Below are 20,518 nucleotides of genomic sequence, written 5' to 3' on the forward strand. Positions count from 1 at the left end.
CTCAATAAGCCTGAAATAACAGTGCAGGAACCTGCCACTAGTCAAGAGCTTCGTCAGAGAATTGCAAGGACACATTTCCCTAGATACACCAAATGGTTGCATGTGTTGTCCCTGAATTTGTAGCACGTGCATAACTGTGTGAGAGAGAAAGAATGAACTCACATGCACACTGTGTTTATAGCAAAACATGGCGGGGAGGAATGATGATTAAAGCATTGACTATGTTCCCTAGCCGCCACCAAATGCTGAATTCACTAGGTTGGAGAGATGGCACTGACAGATATTGCCTCTTACTACTAGCGATGTAGTGGAACAATGATAACAGTGTTTAGGCATCACCCATGTTAAAGCTCACTATCACCATGGAGCAAACAAATTGTACACTGGTTAAACAGTATTGTTAGAAGAGTTTGCCATGGAAAGAGGTAGATCACATAGGTGTACGTAAATAAAAGGGCTTGATTCACGTGGAGCACAGAAGCAGCTCGTTTGGCAACATTTAATTTCATTTCACTTTGAATTTGCATACCGCCTTTCTATATTACTATACGAAAGGCAGGTGACAAGGTGAAGGAACAACCAAATTGACAGCAAAGATCGCACACCTAATAACAATCTAATCCCATACAAAAAAAAGTCATAACGAAAACATCTTTAGAATAATCAACTTATATAAAATAAAGCAATAGTCAATAATCCATTAGAATAGTAAACAGTATAATAAAATATCAGCAAATAATAATTAAACAGTTTACATTTAACCATTTACAATAAAGAATTCCTAAACTGTAATCAATAAAAATAACAGCAAGTCACAATGAATAAAATACCAAAAAAACCATACAAACCCATGTAAAAGGGCCAAGTTAAGAAACAAGGGTGCACAATTTATATATTTTTTAAAATGGAATATTCCTGAACTCCTCTCCTCTCTTCCCAGCAGCTTCTGCTGCTCTCAAAGTCATGGTCTGGGAAGAAGGGTTCCTAGGGCTAGAGGGTGGGGCAAAGTGAGTGGAAAAAGCCATTGCCTGATGGCCAGAAGAAAGTCTCTCTCCCCTCACAGTTCTTCATCTGGAAACATTGGGGATGAAAAGTAGTTCCTTGGACCAGGTACGGGGAACCCGCAGCCCTCCAATGTTGCCGAACTTCAACTCCTATCAGCGCCATCATGCCTGGCCAAGGATGATGGAAGTTGTCATTCAACAATACCCGGAGGGTCAAAGATTCCCTCGCACATCTTCAACTGGTGTCATGTACCAGACATCTCACCTGCAATTACAGTGGCACCTTCATGGTATCTCTTGAAAGGACATCTTTTAAAAGCCTTAGATACATTTAACTTGTACTGGCTGATAATGGGTTTTAGATGAGACCAGAGAGATGGAGGGATGAAAGTATTAGGATAGCAGCTAAAGTGTGAAGGCGAAGCATACCACATAGTCAGAGGTGTAATGGGCCCCTTGTATCAAAGGTTTTAGAAACACTGCCTTGGTCTGAACCAGCCAAGGTTGTGCTATGTTCAACCCCTCTTTCTTTTAAACATCCATGTTTTATGGTTCTTTCCTAAATGTCACAAAGGCAGATGCTGCCATCTGAAACACACGAGCTATAAATCTGATGTTGAAGAGCCATTTCAAACCCATTTCATCTGTAGATGAAATGCTTAAGTATCTGCCACAGAAAACTGAAAGAGGTTCCCCCCTCCCATTCTTTTCCCCCCTCTCTTTTTTACTATTGTCGCAGTAAATAAGCAAGTGTGGATTGAAATGACATCAACCATATGCTTTGAAATGAAGAAAAAAAATCACAAAGCTCATTACAGCTTGATGAACTCCAAAGAAGGTCAACCACCTTCTGTATGTGTTTGAGCACCGTTCTGTATCACGAAAGCAGAGGGTGGGGGAGAGATGCACCCCAATTTGTTAAGGGCTACCCACAGCCAGATGCATGTTTCTAGAGAAAGGAAGTCAATGTGTAGCCTTCCAGATGTTGTGGGAGGTGGTGATACATCTGACATAGGAATGCCACAGTCATCTATAAGGCTCTGACTAGCTATAAAATGGCCCTCCAGAGAATGCAAGACTACAACTCCTAGCATCCCTGTCTGCTGATCAGAGGACTCATGGGAGTTGGAGTCCAACAACATTCAGAGGGCTACAGGTTCCCCACCTCTGAGCTAATAAGTTGTTGGGGAAATACAGGCTTATTAAAAAAAAAAATCAAAATTAAAATGGTGGTAGATGAAAACATGAGCGTGAAAGGCTTCGTCCAAGAAGTCATCTCTGCGAAGTTATTTTCCCTCATTTCTCCAAATCTAAACAAGAGCAAATAAAACTTAAAACGGCTGCTGTCTTAGATACGTAACATCTTATTCACAAATTAACAGTGCTATCCTACACATGTCTATTCAGAAAAAACGTCCTGTTGAGTTCAGTCCGACTTATTTCCAGGAGTTTGTGCACAGGGCTGCAGCCTAACCTGCTTTGGGAACTCCTAGAGCAGAAAAGCAGGCTAGAGATGAGGTATAAACAATTGCCATTTTTCTTTATTCCCAACAAAGTTCATTTAAAATATGGTGGAAAGAAAGGGGGGTGGTTCTTGTACAGCTTTCCAAGTAACATAAACATACCCAAAAACTGTCACACTGGAAACAAATTATTCTAAAAGATCATTTAATTATAGGAGAAAGGAGGAACAATCTACCCTGATCCCAAAGAATAGGGTGATTTCTGTGCCGCCCATGCTTCCCATCTGACCTACAGTTCTTAAATATCATTAATACGCAAAGTGTTCTAGCAAAGAGTTGTCACAATCAAAAACATCACCCGTTCTGAGTGTGAGGAGAACTTCCCAAGGAGACAGCTTTTTCCTGACATTTTGCAAGAGAGACTTCAGAGCTGTCCTCCACCAAAACCTTTCATTTTACCTTCTCTCGGCATCCATTTGATACGTTCAATGACAGTTTTAGTCTCAGCCACATGTGTCTGCTTCAGAATTACTTCAAGCGAGCCAGCACAAACTCACTGAACAGTTCTGCCAGGCCCGCAGCCTTGAATTCATTTTGCAGCTCACCCAGCGTTGAGTACTCTTTGACTTCAAATGCCTGAAACCTATGTTGTACAAGAAAGACTTCATGAATATGCCTGCTTCCGTGTCAGAATGTAATTATCAATTCAAAGCTGCTTTTCTAGCCGAAACAGTGCTAAATTATACCTTCTGTGTGCTGCCTGGGCTTTTGTTTCTGAAAGAACGCTAATCATTTTCTCTTTACACTTCTTTCCGCTCGAATCCACATCCACCTTGCTGGTTTTCTGAAGAAGAAGATATTCCTAAATCACACACACACACAAAAAACCCACACAACATCAGAACATGAAACGTCAACTGTAAGAGCCTGTTGATTAAACTTTATTGCTGAAAAATAAAAATAAAAAGGGGAAGGAGGCCCGTCCTTAGCATTGCCCTGGTCAAAATCTCAAGGTTCTTAAGACTAAAGGTGAAAGACCAGGTGAAGTTTGAAGTTGCAAGACCAGCATTACACTTGTGTTTCCATGTAAAGCATGGAAAATATACACCCATGATGGGATACATGAGGGAACGCTGGTGACATGCTTCAGTTGTGCTGGCCTATTATTATTATTATTATTATTATTATTATTATTATTATTATTATTTGATGCACCAAGTCTTCCAGTGTTCTTAACTGGACCTACCCACAAACTTCTTAAAACCATCAGGGATGTAATTAGCGCTACTTTGGATAACAACCCATTGTTGCTATTATTTTAGTTTGCTGTTTTAGTGTTTCACATTCTGCACTTACAATCTTCATAACTTACAAACCAACCTGTGACCATTTGGTAAATGGTGGTATAAAGGTAAAGGTAAAGGTAAAGGGACCCCTGACCATTAGGTCCAGTCGTGACCAACTCTGGGGTTGCAGCGCTCATCTCGCTTTACTGGACGAGGGAGCCGGTGTACAGCTTCTGGGTCATGTGGCCAGCATGACTAAGCCGCTTCTGGCGAACCAGAGCAGCGCACGGAAACGCCTTCCCGCCGTTTTACCTTCCCGCCGGAGCGGTACCTATTCATCTACTTGCACTTTGACATGCTTTCGAACTGCTAGGTTGGCAGGAGCAGGGACCGAACAACGGGAGCTCACCCCGTCGCGGGGATTTGAACCACCGACCTTCAGATCGGCAAGTCCTAGGCTCTGTGGTTTAACCCACAGCGCCACCCATGTCCCTAAATGGTGGTATAGAAATCCCTAAATGAATAAGACATATAGGAAGTTACATTTTGAAAGAGCAAACATTTATGAGTAGTCTACAGGGTCATTCAACCTTCCTACCTCTATGGTTATGTTACATGTACTTATCCCTTTAAAAAAAAAAAATCCTAGTTATGTCTAGGTTTGCAGTTGGCTGGTCCTAATCCAAATTATGTAATCTATCTTAGAAACCAGGCTTCCACTACAATTCTGCTACACTGACTATGAAGAATCTTGTTGCAAGAAGACAGAACACCATATTCTCCATAGTACAGCCATAATCACATGCATTAGTCTTTGAGGGATGTGGCAGTACAACGGTCACTATTTACCAGAAGTCTGTTTGGTTAGCATTTGGTTCCATCTGTTCCCAGAATATGAATAGGCCACAGTAGGCCTCAGACTCCCACCAGCTTCCTGTCTGAAAACCAGCTTTTTTCCTCCCAAGCAAAGATCCTGTGTAAATTGCCACAGAAGTTTGGCACAAAGTTTTCCCAACATGGACTTCAGCCGATTTCTTCCATGTGTTAGGAAAATGCAAGCAAATGCCAGCCGAGATACAGCTCTTGGCTAACCCAGTGTTGCTGTTTCCTCTGGAGAAATGAGGATTAAAAGATCCCTTTGCCCGGGGGGGGGGGTCAATGGGTAGAGCTAATATTGCTGGCTCTTCTTCAATTCAGAAATAAGCCCCCTGTTGAGGTTAGCAGCTGACCAGACCCTCTTAACCCAATGCTAAATCTAGTTATAAATCAGGATTCCCCAAACCTGGGTTTCCAGATAGTTGTGGACTACGATTCCCATTATCCCTGACGACTGGTCCTGCTAGCTACGGATGATGGGAGTTGTAGTCCAAAAACAGCGGGAGACACAAGTTCGGGAAACCCTGCTCTAAATACAAAGTGCACGCGGGGTGGCGTGGGGCGGGACACAGAGCTTAAACTTTAAAAAGACATTGCTGTTAATAAAACAACCAGTTTCACAAAACGTCTAACAAACATACAAAAAAAACCTGAATGTATTTGAACTGACATAGTTCTCTGAGCTATCAGCAACCGAACCGGCAAATCAGAGCAATGTCTGCACCTTAATGCTCGCTCTGTCTCCTTGAAGAAGAATCAGAATCATCTTGCCCATGAACATCAGTCTTCCAGTCAGCTTTAGATCTGCACACCATTTTTCCACTGTTTTGACATATTTTCCCTTCGCTCTCATATGATCTAAACGCAGAAGGGCAATCCAGACACCATCCTCCTCAGGTCCGTCTGTTGATAGAGTACTTTCCCCGCCGCAGACTGAGGTTTCAGCTTGCTCGACAGCATGCTTAAGATTCTGCTGTATCCAGAGAATCAACTCATGTACCATGGGCTGTGAAAAATGCCTCTTTGCTTCCTCGAGTAATCTCCCTTTCACGGACGCACACTGCGTCCTTGTAAGCTGCTCAGAGCTAACAGAGATATTCGGCAGGCTTGATGGGTAACCAATCGGCAAATGAAACAACAGCTTCAATAATATATCTGTGCCCAAAGGTCCTTTTGCGCTGGTCTGAATCCTAAACGAGATTCCTTCCGTCTCTGAAAAAGCAGCCAAAAGCAATGATCAACTGAGAGTCAATTAACATATTTGCAACAGTTGTTTGTTGGTTTGTTTTTACCCTCAGAAAAAAGCTTTACTCACTCTCGGGGGCGGGGGGAACCTGAATGATCTATTAATATTTCATATAACTATAAAATGTCTGGTGTGAGATTATTTCTGTACTGCAGAGGGATAAAGGTAAAGGGACCCCTGACCATTAGGTCCAATCGTGGGTGACTCTGGGGTTGCGGCCAAGGGAGCCAGCGTACAGCTTCCGGGTCATGTGGCCAGCATGTCTAAGCCACTTCTGGCAAACCAGAGCAGCGCACAGAAACGCCGTTTACCTTCCCGCCAGAGCGGTACCTATTTATCTACTTACACTTTGACGTGCTTTCGAACTGCTAGGTTGGTAGGAGCAGGGACCGAGCAACAGGAGCTCACCCCGTAGCGGTGATTCAAACCGCTGACCTTCTGATCTGCAAGTCCTAGGCACTGCGGTTTAACCCACAGCGCCACCAAGTACAAAATCCACACATCAAATGTGAAGTGTACCATGCAGCACAAAGGTGGATAACCTGCTTCCGCCTGAGGGTCACATTCATTTGTGGACAACCTTGTACAGCTAAAGTAGATGTGGTCAGATACCACTCGAATAATCCCAGTTCATGAATATATAATCCCGGTTCATGAACATAGTCCAACCAGGAAATATCACCAGCGGAAATATCAGGGCCAGTTAGCAGTGCAACCTGAGAGGGAAGGATTTGGGTAGAAGCCTGAGGGCCAGGTAAAATGGCCTGGAGGGCCACATTTAGATCCTGGGCCTGAGGTTTACCACCCTTGATGCAGTGGCTAAAATACTAAGATTGTAATCCAGCATCTACTTACCTGGGAGTAATCCATATTAAATCAATAGGATTTACTTCTTCGTTTCCATTACTTATTTTATTTATTAGACTGACAATACCGCCCTTCATCATAAGATCTTAAGGTTCACAGGATAAAAATACAAGGCAAAGGCACAAATAGATAGTTAAAACAAAAACAACAAAACAAGTATGAGATTGCACACTGAGCTGTTTTTGAGAAACTAAGATATTGCATCCACCATGAATTTGTTGGGTGGTGTAACCTGGGAGAGCAGGGTTCAAACCCCCACTTGGCTATGAAGTTCACTGAGTGCCCTTGGGCCAATCACTGTCTCTAAAATGGGGAAGGGAGAACCATGAGTACAGTGGTACCTCGGGTTAAGTACTTAATTCATTCTGGAGGTCCGTTCTTAACCTGAAACTGATCTTAACCTGAAGCACCACTTTAGCTAATGGGGCCTCCCGCTACCACAGTGCCGCCGGAGCACGATTTCTGTTCTCATCCTGAAGCAAAGTTCTTTATCCGAGGTCCTATTTCTGGGTTAGCGGAATCTGTAACCTGAAGCGTATGTAACCTAAAGCGTATGTAACCCGAGGTACCACTGTATTGCCTTCAGCTCCTTGCAGGAAAAGATGATATATAAATGGAACAAATAAAACAAATATTTCTTAGCATGGTTTCCCAACCTGAAATATGCTGAAGATACAAGTTATAAGTTATGTAAATAAAACATTAAGTGAAGCATTTTGGACATTCAAAAACCAATATATAAATGGTAAAGTATTGTGGCATGTTGTTATGTGAATTATGAATTGGCTAGGCTACTTCCCAAAATAGGCGAAGGAAAATCAGTAATCAGGCCAAGCCTATCATTTTCAAGTCACACTGGAGAGTGCTCAAAACAGCTTTAAGAAAGGAAAGGGGGAAAAGAGTGTCTAAATGATATTACGCTTACTAAGGTTCCTGAATTCTGCCTTTGATACTTCTCTGTCCTTTGTGCTTAACAGGGAAGTCGTACAGCCAATTGTTACCCTAAGCATTTTAGTTTAGGAATTAAAGAAGAGATTAATGCTTTAACACACCTGTAAGAATTTAATCCAAGACCTGAATTCATAGCAATAGATCTTGAATGGAAAGCAATGTGGAAGGGTCTGTTGAAGTGTTGGTGAAATTCAATATAAGTCTTGGGAATACAAATATGGATTCCATCTAATCAAGAACTATTAGTTAAGATAAACCAGGACTCTTTGAGGGTGAATTAGCAAGACTTTGATTTTTTTTTCTCATGCAAGTAAAGTCATGTTGCTTAAGTGTCAAACTACAATATTTACAGCAAATAGACCCTCATGGCACAGATAGGGCAGGACGATTTTTCAAGAGAAAACAGTGCAGAGAAAGAAGGATTAATACCCCCAACTTCCTATGTTGGGGGTATTAATCTCCCTATATCTAGATTACTGTTGCCTGAAGTTGCTTTCTGCAAAACAAAAAAAGAATGGTAAGAGGGCAATTTCAAGTGCATGCTTAACATTAACTTGCAGTTTGAGCAAAAATGGTGGCTTTACAATAACGTTTAATTTTTGCTTTAAACGTTGTCAAATGCTGCACAATTCTTGTTAATGCTTCAGAAAGGGGGAAAGTTCACAAGTCTTTGGCAAGATAAAACCCAGTCCCACAGAAGAAGAAAAACTTACACCTAGTGTTCAGACATTACAGGAAGACAGATTTTCAGGAGACAACGAAAAATCAATTAAAATGACTCTCACTTAGAAGATTGTAAGGTTTGGTTTGATGGAGAATTATCTGATATTATATTTATATAAGAGCCAGTTTCCAGCCATGAAACACAACCAAGGGTAGGCAAATGGCAGATACCGGCTGACTGTTTATGAGTTGTGGATTTGGGACAGGAGTGAAATAAAACGTATCCCCTAACTAGTCGCCTGCTTCAAGAGGGTGAGGTGTTTTCCCCCTTTGGGAGTGTCCCCAATTTTCTCCCTCAGAAGCCAGGTATTTGGTGTGGGTGTTTGGAATTGAATTTTTGCCTTTGCAAAAGCAGAGCCAACACCTGCCAACCGGCCTGGATGCTGGCGAAAATAAACGAAGATGAAGTTTCTAATATCCAGAGAGAGAGCGAGAGTGACAGAGACAGAGACCACTTGGGGGTCATCAAATGAAACTAACTGGCAAGAGATTCAAGCCAGAACACAAACACCCATAATCAGCTTATGGAACTGACTGCTACCAAATGTGAATGGTTTTAAGCCTAGCCCCACAAATTTGTCTTTCAATGGCTATTAGAAGATTGTGAGGGTGTGTTTTTTTTAAAAAAAAAAAAGATGGTAATGATAATGATGGTGTAAACTATTTTGCATTGGTGGTTTTCATTATATTGTGTATCACTCTGGTTTCCCAACTGGGAAGTAGACCAGCATATTTAAAAAAAAATAAAATAAAATAAATGAATAATACTGTTGCGAGAAAGGATACCCCTAATTGATTACCAGTTGCTATGGGTACAAATATACTACAAGGAAGCACCGTTGACTTCATGACTTATTTGTGGACCTTTCTGAACCATCTAACTGGCCTAGATGAACTCTGGATATGGTCTAGCACAGTTCTTCTTAGAGAATCATAGAATCATAAGAGTTGGAGGGGACTGTGAGGGTCTAGTCCAACCCCCTGCAATGCAGGAATCTTTTGCCCAATGGGGGGCTCGAACCCCATGACTCTGAGATTCAGAGTCTCATGCTCTACTAACTGAGCTATCCCAGCTAAGTTATGTCTTTAGAGTTCACAGTACCCTTTATAGGAGACCCCTGCAATTTATGAACCTTTGCTTTACACCTTCCACATTTGTCATAACAACAGGCATTTTGGCAGTACAGAATAAAGTCGGAGAGATCCCAGGCCACAAGATCCCAGACTATCCACTGAAACCCTAGTTATGCACAAAACTTGCTTGAAAATACGTTACTTCCAAGCCAACAGAAACGACCGACCTGCAAGCGGTTCCTCAAAGTACCATAATTTTTTCTTCTATTTTAAGTGTATATGGTACTGTATGACTAAAACTGTGAGCCAGGAAGCTCCCGGTTGAAATCTTCCCTCAGCCATAGCCACTAAACTGGCAACGCTGCCATTACAGCCCTATTTTCTAGAGAGCTGCTGAAAGAATTACTGCAACACGAAAGGCTTTGAACACTCGGAACGTGCTATAAAAATGCTGAGTTTCATTATTGTCATCAGACTAATCGCCTGAATCAAAGGCAATGGGAAAAAGGAGTAGAACGGCACGTGGTTTTTTTGTACTGTGCTGTTTTCCAACAGCAATGCAGCCAGCGTGAAACAATAGCGGCCCTTTTGCTAAATTAAGAGGGGACAAGGATCTCATCTGTTTCTACTAAAACAGAAAAAAGTTAGGGTGTAAGATGAAAGGTGCTCTTTTTTCAGATCTTCACTACATCGTTTCTTTGATGTGTTCCAACCACTTCACCCCATTCCTTCAAAATGTTGCTAAAATGTCAACTTGATTCATTCTGAAGGGGTTGGGAGAGACAGATCTGAAAGACGCAGCGAAGCAGTCCCAAGTTTCAGATGAGTTCTTTTGAAGTGGCTTGTCTCTTCCCTACCTCCCAAGATCTACCTTGGCTTCATGGGATGGGCAATGGAGCTATGTCTGATTCCTGCCTCCCGCCCCTTCCTCACGGCTGACACGGCTTCGCAAGCTTCAGTGCCCTCTGCCAAACAACAGACGAAGACAGTTTAGTGAGTGACATGAGCTGAAATGGTTCCGACAACACTGAGCACTATGAACAGCATGCCGAGAAATGGAGTCTCCTTCTCAGTAGACTGTTGCCCTAAGAGGAAGACATTGCTCCTGTCTTCCATGGGCACTCTCAAGGAAACAAGAGGGACACAGAGGCACTGACTGAAAGACAAATACAGAAAAGCCAACCACAGAGCAGCATCAGGAAGGGGAAACAGCTTGGAGAGACTTTTGTTGTTGTTCTTTAGTCGTGTCCAATTCATCGTAAGCCCATGGACCAGAGCACGCAAGGCACTCCTGTCTTCCACCGGTCAAACTCATGCTGGTAGCTTTGAGAACACTGTCCAACCATCTCGTCCTCTGTCGTCCCTTTCTCCTTGTGCCCTCCATCTTTCCCAGCACCAGGGTCTTTTCCAGGGAGTCTTCTCTTCTCATGAGGTGACCAAAGTATTGGAGCCTCAGCTTCAGGATCTGCCTTTTGAGTGAGCACTCAGGGCTGATTTCCTTAAGAATGGATCGGTTTGATCTTGGAGAGACTACCATTGTCTAAATCATGAGGCCTCAAGGTCTCATGATCTGGACTGCTGTCAAGAGATTTCCCAACCCTGGCCTACAGCATATCAAACTGCAACCCTAGTCTCCCATTTCACTTGCTGATGCCATTTTCCCACCCCATGCAGCCACTGGGAGATGTCAGCGCCTCCCCCCACGGCCGCACAGAGTGCTGGGCACATCATGTGCGGAGGAAGAAACTTAAACACATTGCAGAGTTCCCAAAAAATAGACCAGAGGCAATTGTACTTCACCCAGCAGACCTTTACCGCTACTGAAGGCAAATGAGCATAATGGTCACAAATCCAATACATTCAGGATAGGCACAGTCCATAAGCAATCTAGCTGCAGCAGACTTAACTTAAACTTACTTATAACTTATAATAAGACTGAACCTTAACACTATAGCATACAGAACAGAACACCACACGAGAACAAAGTGACAGAAAGAGAAAGTGTGAAACCCAGGATCCTCCTGGCCTGACTATTATAGTCAGCATGACCTTGACAGAAAGGATAACAGAACCAGTTTAAACCAGCTGTACTCAGCTTCCCAGAAGGAATAACCCAAACTTCCGAAACCTTCTGCCTGTTTCTTTCACGCAGGAAGAAACCTTCAGAACACTCTTGAACTAAGTAGAATAGGAAAGATCTCCACACATCAGATCAATACTTTCTGTACTAAGAAATGCAAACTGACAGGGCATCCCCCATTTGAACAGACCAGTTTCAAGTTGGCTGGGGGAAGGCATGGCAGCAGCGGCGGACCTGACTGACCCAGGTTCCAGGTAAGGTCCACCTATTTCTTATATAAAGAGGCCACCCGAGCCATCCATTTAGGTTTGGCACTGGATCCTTCGCCCTGAGCATCAGATTTGGTCCTGTCCAGATTTCAGGGCAGTCCACATGGAATACTCACTGAAGCACAGAATTGTAGAGTTGCTGTATTGGAAGCCAGGGAAGGATATTTTTTCCTGCAAATTGGGCCAGTTGGGAGGTTTTTGCCAGCAATCATAACTTGATGGCGGATAAGGCATTGGGCTGGATTCTTAGCCTTTTGGGTACCCCGCTAAAGGGGTCCGCGAGGGGGTGTATATGTCCAGGAACCCACACAGGGGCTGTTAGGCTACAGCAACCTTCCAATATGACACTCCTGGTAGGATTGATTCAATGTACGCCAAAATCCAGGGTCAACCCGGCCAATTAATCCATTAGGAGGAGATGACTTTGTTTTTGTTTTTTCTCTTTGTTCTTTTTCTTCTTCATTTTCTTTCTAGGTATATAAAATTTGCATATAATTTTTGTATACATGTTAGAAATTATGGTAAGTCCTGTAATGTAATATGACAACATTTACTGATGTAATATAAGAATGTTAACAAATAAATAAAATGCAAATTAAAAAAAAAGAAAGGAGATACATACCCAATGCCTTCGCCAAAGCCTACTTACACCTGCAATCAATAAAGTGGAGGCCTATTTTAACCCAAAACCAATGTCCTTTATCTTATTATCTTCCTTGTCCTGCCTCATGCGCCCCGGCCTGCAATGCAAAACCAGCCGGCCCCCTTTGTGCCTCGAGTTTGCTTTGGGGTTATTTTTCTTGCACATTTCAAAATAATACTGACATATCAGGCTGAACATGATAACAGCCCTGACTCAGAAGGGCCGCTGGCAGCTGAAGTTGGTGGATTACAATAAGTCTCCCTACCTACCTGTAATAGCACCTTCTATTTGCCTGACTCTTTCACAAGAGGTGCTATCTGAAATAGAGAGCAGTAAATTACCATTCTGTTGACATTTATTGTGCTAATAAGTTCGAAACCCAGCACATTCTCACTCATTTCCCCCAGCTGCATGCTTATCATCAGTAAATTTAGTGCTGGCATACTTCAAATTGTTTTCTGTGTTTGGTGTCAGCTAGAAAGGACTCCCTCTCTACCCCTCCTTTTTTCCCTTTTTGCCGGCTTTCTGTGTCACCCACTCATTGTGCATTTCTGAGCGTTACCTGCAGAAATCCAAGTTTTGATGAACAAATATATGTTTTATGGCAAGATAGCTGAGCAAACCGTAGAGGAGGACGAGAGAGTGGATTAACAAGTAAATTATGTCGGTCTATCGGCAACACTAATCTTTGAGGCCAGACAAGAAAAAGTAAAGCAGACCTTTGTTAATTAGCTGATTTAAATTCATTCACACATCATTTTCAATAAAACGCCTGCTGCATGTTGAGCGGGTCACTCCTAAGCTTCAGAAAACTCAGACCGAGTGGAGGGAGAACACCCCATACCCACCAAAACTCAAGAAATCTCTACTCTGACCCATTCATGTCCCTTGATTTTAACGCAACCATCTCTAATAACGGGCATAATTTGTTTTCAGTTGATTAGCATTTCCAAACTGCTGAATATATTTGAAACATCTAGGCAGTGTGCAAAATACAAAATGGAGATAAAAGCAAACAATCGAGCAATAGCAGGGTCCAATCTTAAGAGTCAGAGAAAACCTAGATAGAAAGATATGCCTGTTAGCAAACAATTATTAGATGCTCGTGCAGCACTCACTTTAGAAAGTCACTAGCAGAGGGACTCAGGAGCGGTGGCGGTTTCACCAGTGATATACCGCTGAGCGAAGCCGACATCGCGGTCCGCTCCTCATACCAGTCCTGGGAGATATATTGATATATCGCCCAGGCCTAGTGCCTCAGTGATCAGGCATATGGGATTTTTTTCCAACCCTAAACATGGGTAAGCAAGATTAAAGCCGATTTGTATTTTAACAGCAAGCATTTTCATAAATTATTCAATCTAATTTGGATGCTACAAAGACACTCCTGGGATCCACAGCAGCAAAACTAGTTTTGTTTTGCAAAACTGATACATATCTCATAGTGGAACATTTTGCAGAACTGGGAGGCACAAAAGATCTCCAGCTTGATTCTGGAAATAAAATGTCTTGCCTGCATTCCCAAAACATATTATCTTCTAATTTTTAGAATCCTCTTTTGACAGTTATTTATAGAGTTTTAAAAATATATATTCTTACCAGACCAAAGATAGGGTTTGACACCTGATTAACAAAACCTTCACTGATTAATGTGTTAATAAATCAAATGTGCATTTGTTTGCAGCCTATGACAATCGTTTTGAGAAAGACAGCAAGCTTCTCCTGTTCTTTGAGCAGAGATGGCTACACTGTGGCCCAGATCACCTGTCAAAATGGCTGACAAGGAGAGATAAGGAGATAAGGAGAGATAAGAATCTAACCCGCCAGACAAAGGCAGCTCCCCATCCCCTCTTTAAACCTGGAGAACTTACTCTTGGAAAACAGAACAAAAATCTCCAGTTTCTTCTATTCCCTTTAGCAAGTCAAGCAAATTCTGGCTAGTGTCATTCATTTACTCATCACAATTTGTGTTATATATATATATATATATACAATATATTTAAAAAAATGTGACAGAAAATTGACACCCATTAGACTCTCTGCTATGTCAAAAGTTAGAAACAGTAAAGATGTGTAACTTTTTTATAACAAAAATCTGACAAGGAGAAAAAAGAAGCCAAGCTGGATTTGCTATCATTAATTATAAGAGAGTCTAGGATTAATTATTTAGGGTAACTTTTAGGTATGCATGTAATGGAGAAGCAAGGAAAAATAAACTGTCACAATGGGCCACATTCAGATGGTGATATAGTGGCTTATTAAGTCAAAATATGAACAAGTTCTTTAGAGGGCATGTGCAGCCACTTCTTGGTGTAAGTAAACAAACCAGGAAGTCTCTAGTTAACCATAGTTTCTCAAACTGGATGTAATGGGAAACTATGGTTAATCAGGAGATTCCTGGCTTAACCACAGTTTGAATGAAGGGATGGGTGAAAGTGTTCTGTGTGGATTGATCCAATGACCATTTGAGGTATGAGCATCCAATCTGGCTCAGTTATCTGAGAGCAGAGGTTTTCAAATTTTTGATCTCCAGGGATCCCTTCCTTCATATGCGCTTTTCTCCCAAGGAACCCTCTGTCTGTTGCAGAGGTTTCTAAGCTCAGTTCATGCAAAGCACAGACCAGCACAGAATGCACCCACCAAACACACTTTCCTATGGCTGCCCATTGGAGACAGAGATGGCAAAGATGGGCCAGCTCTTTTTTAAAGGAAAAGTCTGCCTAAAATTACTGATCTCATTCAAAAATGCCTCGCAGAACTCAACGTCCCCTGGAACGCTGTTTGAAAAGCTACAGTGCTGCGGGGAGCGGGCAGGGGACGCTGAGTTTTAACAGAGAAATTGCCACACATTTGTAACACACCGCAGTGGGGGAAACAGCTGAACTGTTTTTGGAACATACTCAGATGCATATTTAATGTGCATTGGTGATGTTTAGCAGTCCGACAGTAACCTCGTGCAAAGCAGCCTTGGGGTCTTCGGAGGCGACTGGCAGCAGCGGAGAACGTTTGGTTCAGCTTGCCAGCAGGTGTTGACAGAAAAGCAAGGTACAAGGGCAATGCTTACAAGAGAGATGGGAACAGAATGGGAACCCTTTGCATGTTTACAGACATTTGAGCTGGGAGGAGAAAAATAAAATAAATAAAACTTACATCATTTTAATTTTTCCCCCCATGCTAAGATTCAAAAAACGCCTGAGAGAAAACATATCCAGTAGGAAATTGGGATTTCCTTCCCCCGCCCCCACTTGACATAAAAGGAAGGAGGTATCAGTTGATGGAGAGGGGGAAAAAGGATGACAGAGAGGGAAGGGACTCTCAAATATCATCCACAGGGCTGTGTATCCACCGTACATGTAAAGCACATTCACCGCTTCCTGGCAAAAAACCCCACAACAATCCTGGAAGTTGTAGTTTAAAGATGCTGGGGACTACAGCTCTCAGGATTTTGGGGGAAGGCGTTTTAAATGTATGGTGCGTACACAGCTCAAGTTAGTTAGCTGCTCAGCGCCATTTTTTAATGGGCTCACTCAGAAAGCGAATGATCTTTCCTGAACACCCGATTGATCCCGGACAATCACCCTTTTGTACAAGAAAGTACAGATAAAGGAATGCAAGAGAAGTCTCACGGGTATTTTATTTTGGATGTGGGCATCAGCTTACATCTCACTGCACACATCTAAGCGAAAATATATCACCATCAAGCCACTCACAGTCAATAAAACACACAGGAAGGCAACATCCGCTTGGCTCTGAAAACTGGAGTTCTGGGATCATGTATGTTGCCTACATGAGCAGTCAGTCCACTTGCTGCTTCTCTGCAGCTGCTGTCTGTTATTTAAAGGGGTGTTTCTCAGAAGGAATAGGAACTTATATGGAGGGAGAGAAAGGCAAGGGAATGTCTCAGCACGTTGCTTAAAATGTTTTTAGAAACACTGCATAACTTGAAGGCAAAGGGCAGCGCCTGCACACACATAACACACACAACAAACAACAAACTTAGTTTTGCCTGTTTTTGAACCTCTGTTTCGCACTACATCTTGTTTGTGGGCCTATTCAGGAAAGTGGCAGTGAATCAGGAAAAAAAAGTTCTTGTAATAATAATAATAATTTTTATTTATACCCCGCCCTTCCCAGCCAAGGCCGGGCTCAGGGCGGCTAACAAGCAATAATAAAAACAAGTTGAATGAATACAACTTAAAAACAAGATTAAAATACAACATTAAAATGTTGAAGCATTAAAATATTAAAATGCAGCCTTATCACAGGAGGAGAAAGGAAAAAGAAAGAAGGGGAGGGAATCAAATTGGCTCCAAGCCAAAGGCCAGGCGGAACAACTCTGTCTTACAGGCCCTGCAGAAAGAAATCAGATCCTGCAGGGTCCTGGTCTCATGAGACAGAGCGTTCCACCAGACCGGAGCCAGTGTTGAAAAGGCCCTGGCTCTGGTTGAAGCCAATCTAACTTCCTTAGGGCCTGGGACCACTAGGGTGTTGTTATTTATGGGCCTTAGGTCCTCCGTGGGGCATACCAGGAGAGGCGGTCCCGTAGGTACGAGGGTCCTAGGCCGTGAATGTTTCAGGTGCCCTAGCTGAAATCAAACCACTGATTTTATTCTTTCTTTAAAAAAAGAAGAACCGTAAGCAAGCAGGAACAAGAGTTACCTAGTGTATCTACTCCTGGATTTATTTATTTTTTTGCATTGGTGCTTATTTATGCCAGTAAAAACCACCATGCACTCAAGAACTTAGGCCCCGTAATGCAGTAGCTTGACTTATCGAATTTGGACCTGGGAGACCAGGGCTCAAACCCCAACTCAGCCATGAAACTCACAGGATGACCATGGGCCAGAAAGTCTCAAGCTAGCCTGCATCTCCCGCTTGTTGGAACATAGGAAGCTGCTCGCCAGGGTTTTCTCTCAATTATGCTCACCCCCTTCTCAAATGCAACCCGTTCCCCCTTGATCCATGGCTGAGTACAAAACAGCAGGAAAAATCAGCAACCACACAATGGCGCTTTGCAGATGCTTAAGGATATTCTTTAAGGGAAAGAGTAGGGATAAAAACTGATGAAGCAGGCACCTGGACAACAGATTAAGCATTATTATTATTATTATTATTATTGTTATTGTTATCTTAAAAACTGCGCAACAATTTCAAAGGGGAGGGGAAACTAGGGGGTTGCTGAAAGGGGGAAGTTCATCTTCGCTAATGAGAATCAAAAGTAATTCTGATTTTGATGGGCTGATAAAGCTGAAATTCATCTACCGCTTGCTGCTTTTGTGGCCTTCATAGCTTCTTCTCTGCCCTCCAGGAGCCGCACAGAATTTCCCCCTCCTCATTTTTATGGGAACCCCTGCTTTTCAAACGGGTCTTTTTCCCTCCCCGTGTTGTTGTTGTTGTTGAAAGCAGGTGTGCTAAAAGCTGCTCCCATCTGTCGTGATTAGGAGGTTCTCAGCAAAACCTCCCGGTTATGGGTCACTAAGCCAGCGGTGCTAGGATTGAGAAACAGTCACCTGACACCTCCAGCACTTCGCATTCATCTTCCCCGCAGTAAATCGCGGCAATCGCAGAGAGCTCCTCTAAAGCCAAGTCCGACATGGCAGAGAGACGCGCCGCCCCTTCCGCCCGGATTGAAAACGGGGACGGGCTTGAAAAGGAGTCCCGTGTCCACAAGGGGGCGCTCCGCCTCCTTCGCTCCTTAAGGCGAAGGCAAAGGATGCGGCTTCTGGCGCTGACAGCTGATTCCTGGTTACCTCAATAACCAACGTTGTGTACATTGTGATGAAAAGAAGCCCGTTTCTTCGGGAAAAAGCACTGTAAATCTAACAATAAGAACAGCCAGAGGCTCTGCATTCCTAAAGTGTGAAGTTTGATTGCTTTCAGAATTGTTTTTTTAGACAAAGGACCTTTAAACAAAACCTGTGCATGGGAAACAACATAAACTGAAAGTGCGCAAATTGGAAAATTATGGTTATATAGTACTTTGTAACTCTTCTCAGGTATCTGAAACCTTCCTGGCCCGCTGTCAGCACTGCATGCCGTTGAATAGGCAATCTTTAATTCACAGATAAGTAATCTTGTACAATTCCAATAAATGCTAAAAGTAGTTCAGTCCTATGCATGGCATAGTGGTTAGAGCACTGCACGTAAAGCAGGGTGAGACCTGAGTCCGAATCCTGCCCCCACCTCCATTACAGAGTTCAAATGGTGTAGTGTTTGGGCCCGGTCATCTTGTATCAGCCTAAGCTACCTCACAAGGTTGTTGTGAAAAGAGCTGTTTGAGCTCCTTTGACAAAAGGCTGGATAAAAAGAGAAATAAAAGGTGGCAACTAAAAAAAAATGTAAAAAGCAATCCATGGCAAAAATAGACAGGGCAACCCAACCCATGTAGTAACATCATGTGAGGTGGCTCAAAACAATTACCTACAAAAGAAAAAGCCTTATATGGAATGTATCTCGAAAGTCTCCACCAAAAGCCTCTGTCAGCTAAATAGAGACAAGGCTTCCTGTTAAGTTATTCATAGCTAGGAGAGTTCATGGGGAATTAGGTGCTCCAAGATATGCTGCACCCATGATTTATATGTGGGCAGGGCAGGGCCCAGGATTGTGCCTTATTGGCAAGAGTGTGGGCAGGGGGACACACTTTCTGTTTGTATGGCAGTCCGGTTGAAGGCAGCGCAAAATCCTCACAACCACCGCTGCTTTCAGCTAGTGTCATCCTGGAGCATTGTGGGAAAATAAATGGGTGGTTATACACAGCCACCTGCCAGGATAAGCTCACAGCCAGGGTCCGCCAGCAAAGGAGGGAACTACCAGAGGCACCTTCTCCCGAGGCTCCCTCAAAACATATTTGTAATTTATTGTGGGTGCTTAAAAATACACAGGCCCACGTCGCCTTCATAGTCGCTGTGGCGGGCCATGAGGTCTTAGGGTCAGGTGGGGAATATATCCAAACAAGCATTTTCCAAGGTACCATGGCTGCAGCTGCCCAAGTGAAAGGGTGCTTAACAAAACCAGTTTCCTTGCTGCTGCTGTGCAAAGATAATTGCACGTAAAGCAGCAGGCCCACAAAAAATTCACTTCACTAAGGCAAAAAAACAATTAAAAACAGCAGTGTGGCCATGTTTCAGCAGTCTACATATTTCATACCTGTAAGTATGAAATATTTACAAACTAATAGGGGAATGAGCGGCAGGTGCCAGAAACAGTTGAAGAGAGGCTGTCAAAAGTGCAGCAAAGTATTGCTTGCTCCTGTCAGAAAGGCGTCTGTGAAAATTAGCTGAAACTTACCACCTTCTTCTTTTATGACAATCTTTTCCTCCCTTCCCACTCCCCCAGCAACCATCTTCCTTTCTTAACAATGCTTTGTTTAATACATTTAATACATTTAAATATTTTTTAAAAAATAATAAGTCAATGTAAATGTCTTTTAAACTGACACTATCTAAAGTCACTGAGGTCCCCACACACAAGTTCTTGCACTCTGACATTTGGAAGCCATCAAATGAGACAGCATAATGTCAGTTTGATATTTGTCACACTATGCAAATATCCGCTTCATGTCAAAGATCTAAATCCCACCTAAACGTAATACATTCTCTTGTAGTCACAGGCTTGTGAAAATGCTAAATATTTAAATTCAAGATGAATGTCTATTCTTGGCCTTCTGTTGCATTTTTACTGTGTAGGAACTCTTGTCTATTTTTTTTTAAAAATCCAGTTCTATGGCTCACAAAAAACTAATATTAATAGCTGTTCTTATTATTATTAGCATACCAGCTAATTAGTGTGGCCTACCAATTCCTGGTATGCGAACACTTGTAACTTAGCCCTTTGCAGATTTAATTCACATATAAAAGATATGTGTGGATAAATGGAACTGCCATCAGAATATGGCTTGTTGTAGTCATACTGTTGGGATGTACTGATGCTTAATTGAAAGGGTGCAGTAAACACACATGTCCCACAGCTAGGGAGGAGAGTATATTTGCATATCCACAGTTGCACTATTCAAGCATAGATTTATATATTATATTATC

The 20,518-nt window shown here is 42.6% G+C and overlaps 1 protein-coding gene across 5 annotated transcripts; it reads right to left on the reverse strand.

Moving 5' to 3' along the window:
- Window positions 1-485: 485 nt before the first annotated feature.
- Window positions 486-18,248, reverse strand: RWDD3 (RWD domain containing 3). Of its 5 annotated transcripts, none has more exons than XM_083743568.1 (5): window positions 17,993-18,248; window positions 12,752-12,799; window positions 5,354-5,841; window positions 3,214-3,311; window positions 486-3,110 (listed from the first exon to the last, which is right to left on the reverse strand). In XM_083743568.1, exons 1-5 carry the CDS (start codon window positions 18,075-18,077, stop codon window positions 2,996-2,998), a joined length of 834 nt encoding a protein of 277 aa, XP_083599694.1. In that variant the 5' UTR covers window positions 18,078-18,248; the 3' UTR covers window positions 486-2,995. The 5 variants fall into 5 exon arrangements, with proteins under 5 accessions (XP_083599694.1, XP_083599693.1, XP_083599696.1 ...); XM_083743567.1 differs by having other exon boundaries at window positions 2,656-3,110; window positions 3,214-3,329; window positions 17,993-18,242; XM_083743570.1 differs by lacking the exon at window positions 12,752-12,799 and having other exon boundaries at window positions 2,656-3,110; window positions 17,993-18,240.
- Window positions 18,249-20,518: the final 2,270 nt, after the last annotated feature.

This window comes from Podarcis gaigeae (assembly GCF_964106915.1).
Source record: "Podarcis gaigeae genome assembly, chromosome: 6".
NCBI classification, from domain to species: Eukaryota; Metazoa; Chordata; class Lepidosauria; order Squamata; family Lacertidae; genus Podarcis; species Podarcis gaigeae.

What these genes read in the sequence shown, in the direction of transcription:
- RWDD3 (XM_083743567.1), bottom strand. Translation starts at nt 18,077, where the DNA reads ATGTCGGACTTGGCTTTAGAGGAGCTCTCTGCGATTGCCGCGATTTAC. An exon ending in CGAAGTGCTGGAGGTGTCAG is followed by an intron (nt 12,800 to 17,992) that starts GTGACTGTTTCT and finishes TCTCTATTTCAG; the next exon opens with ATAGCACCTCTTGTGAAAGA. An exon ending in GCCCAGGCAGCACACAGAAG is followed by an intron (nt 3,111 to 3,213) that starts GTATAATTTAGC and finishes TGTACAACATAG; the next exon opens with GTTTCAGGCATTTGAAGTCA.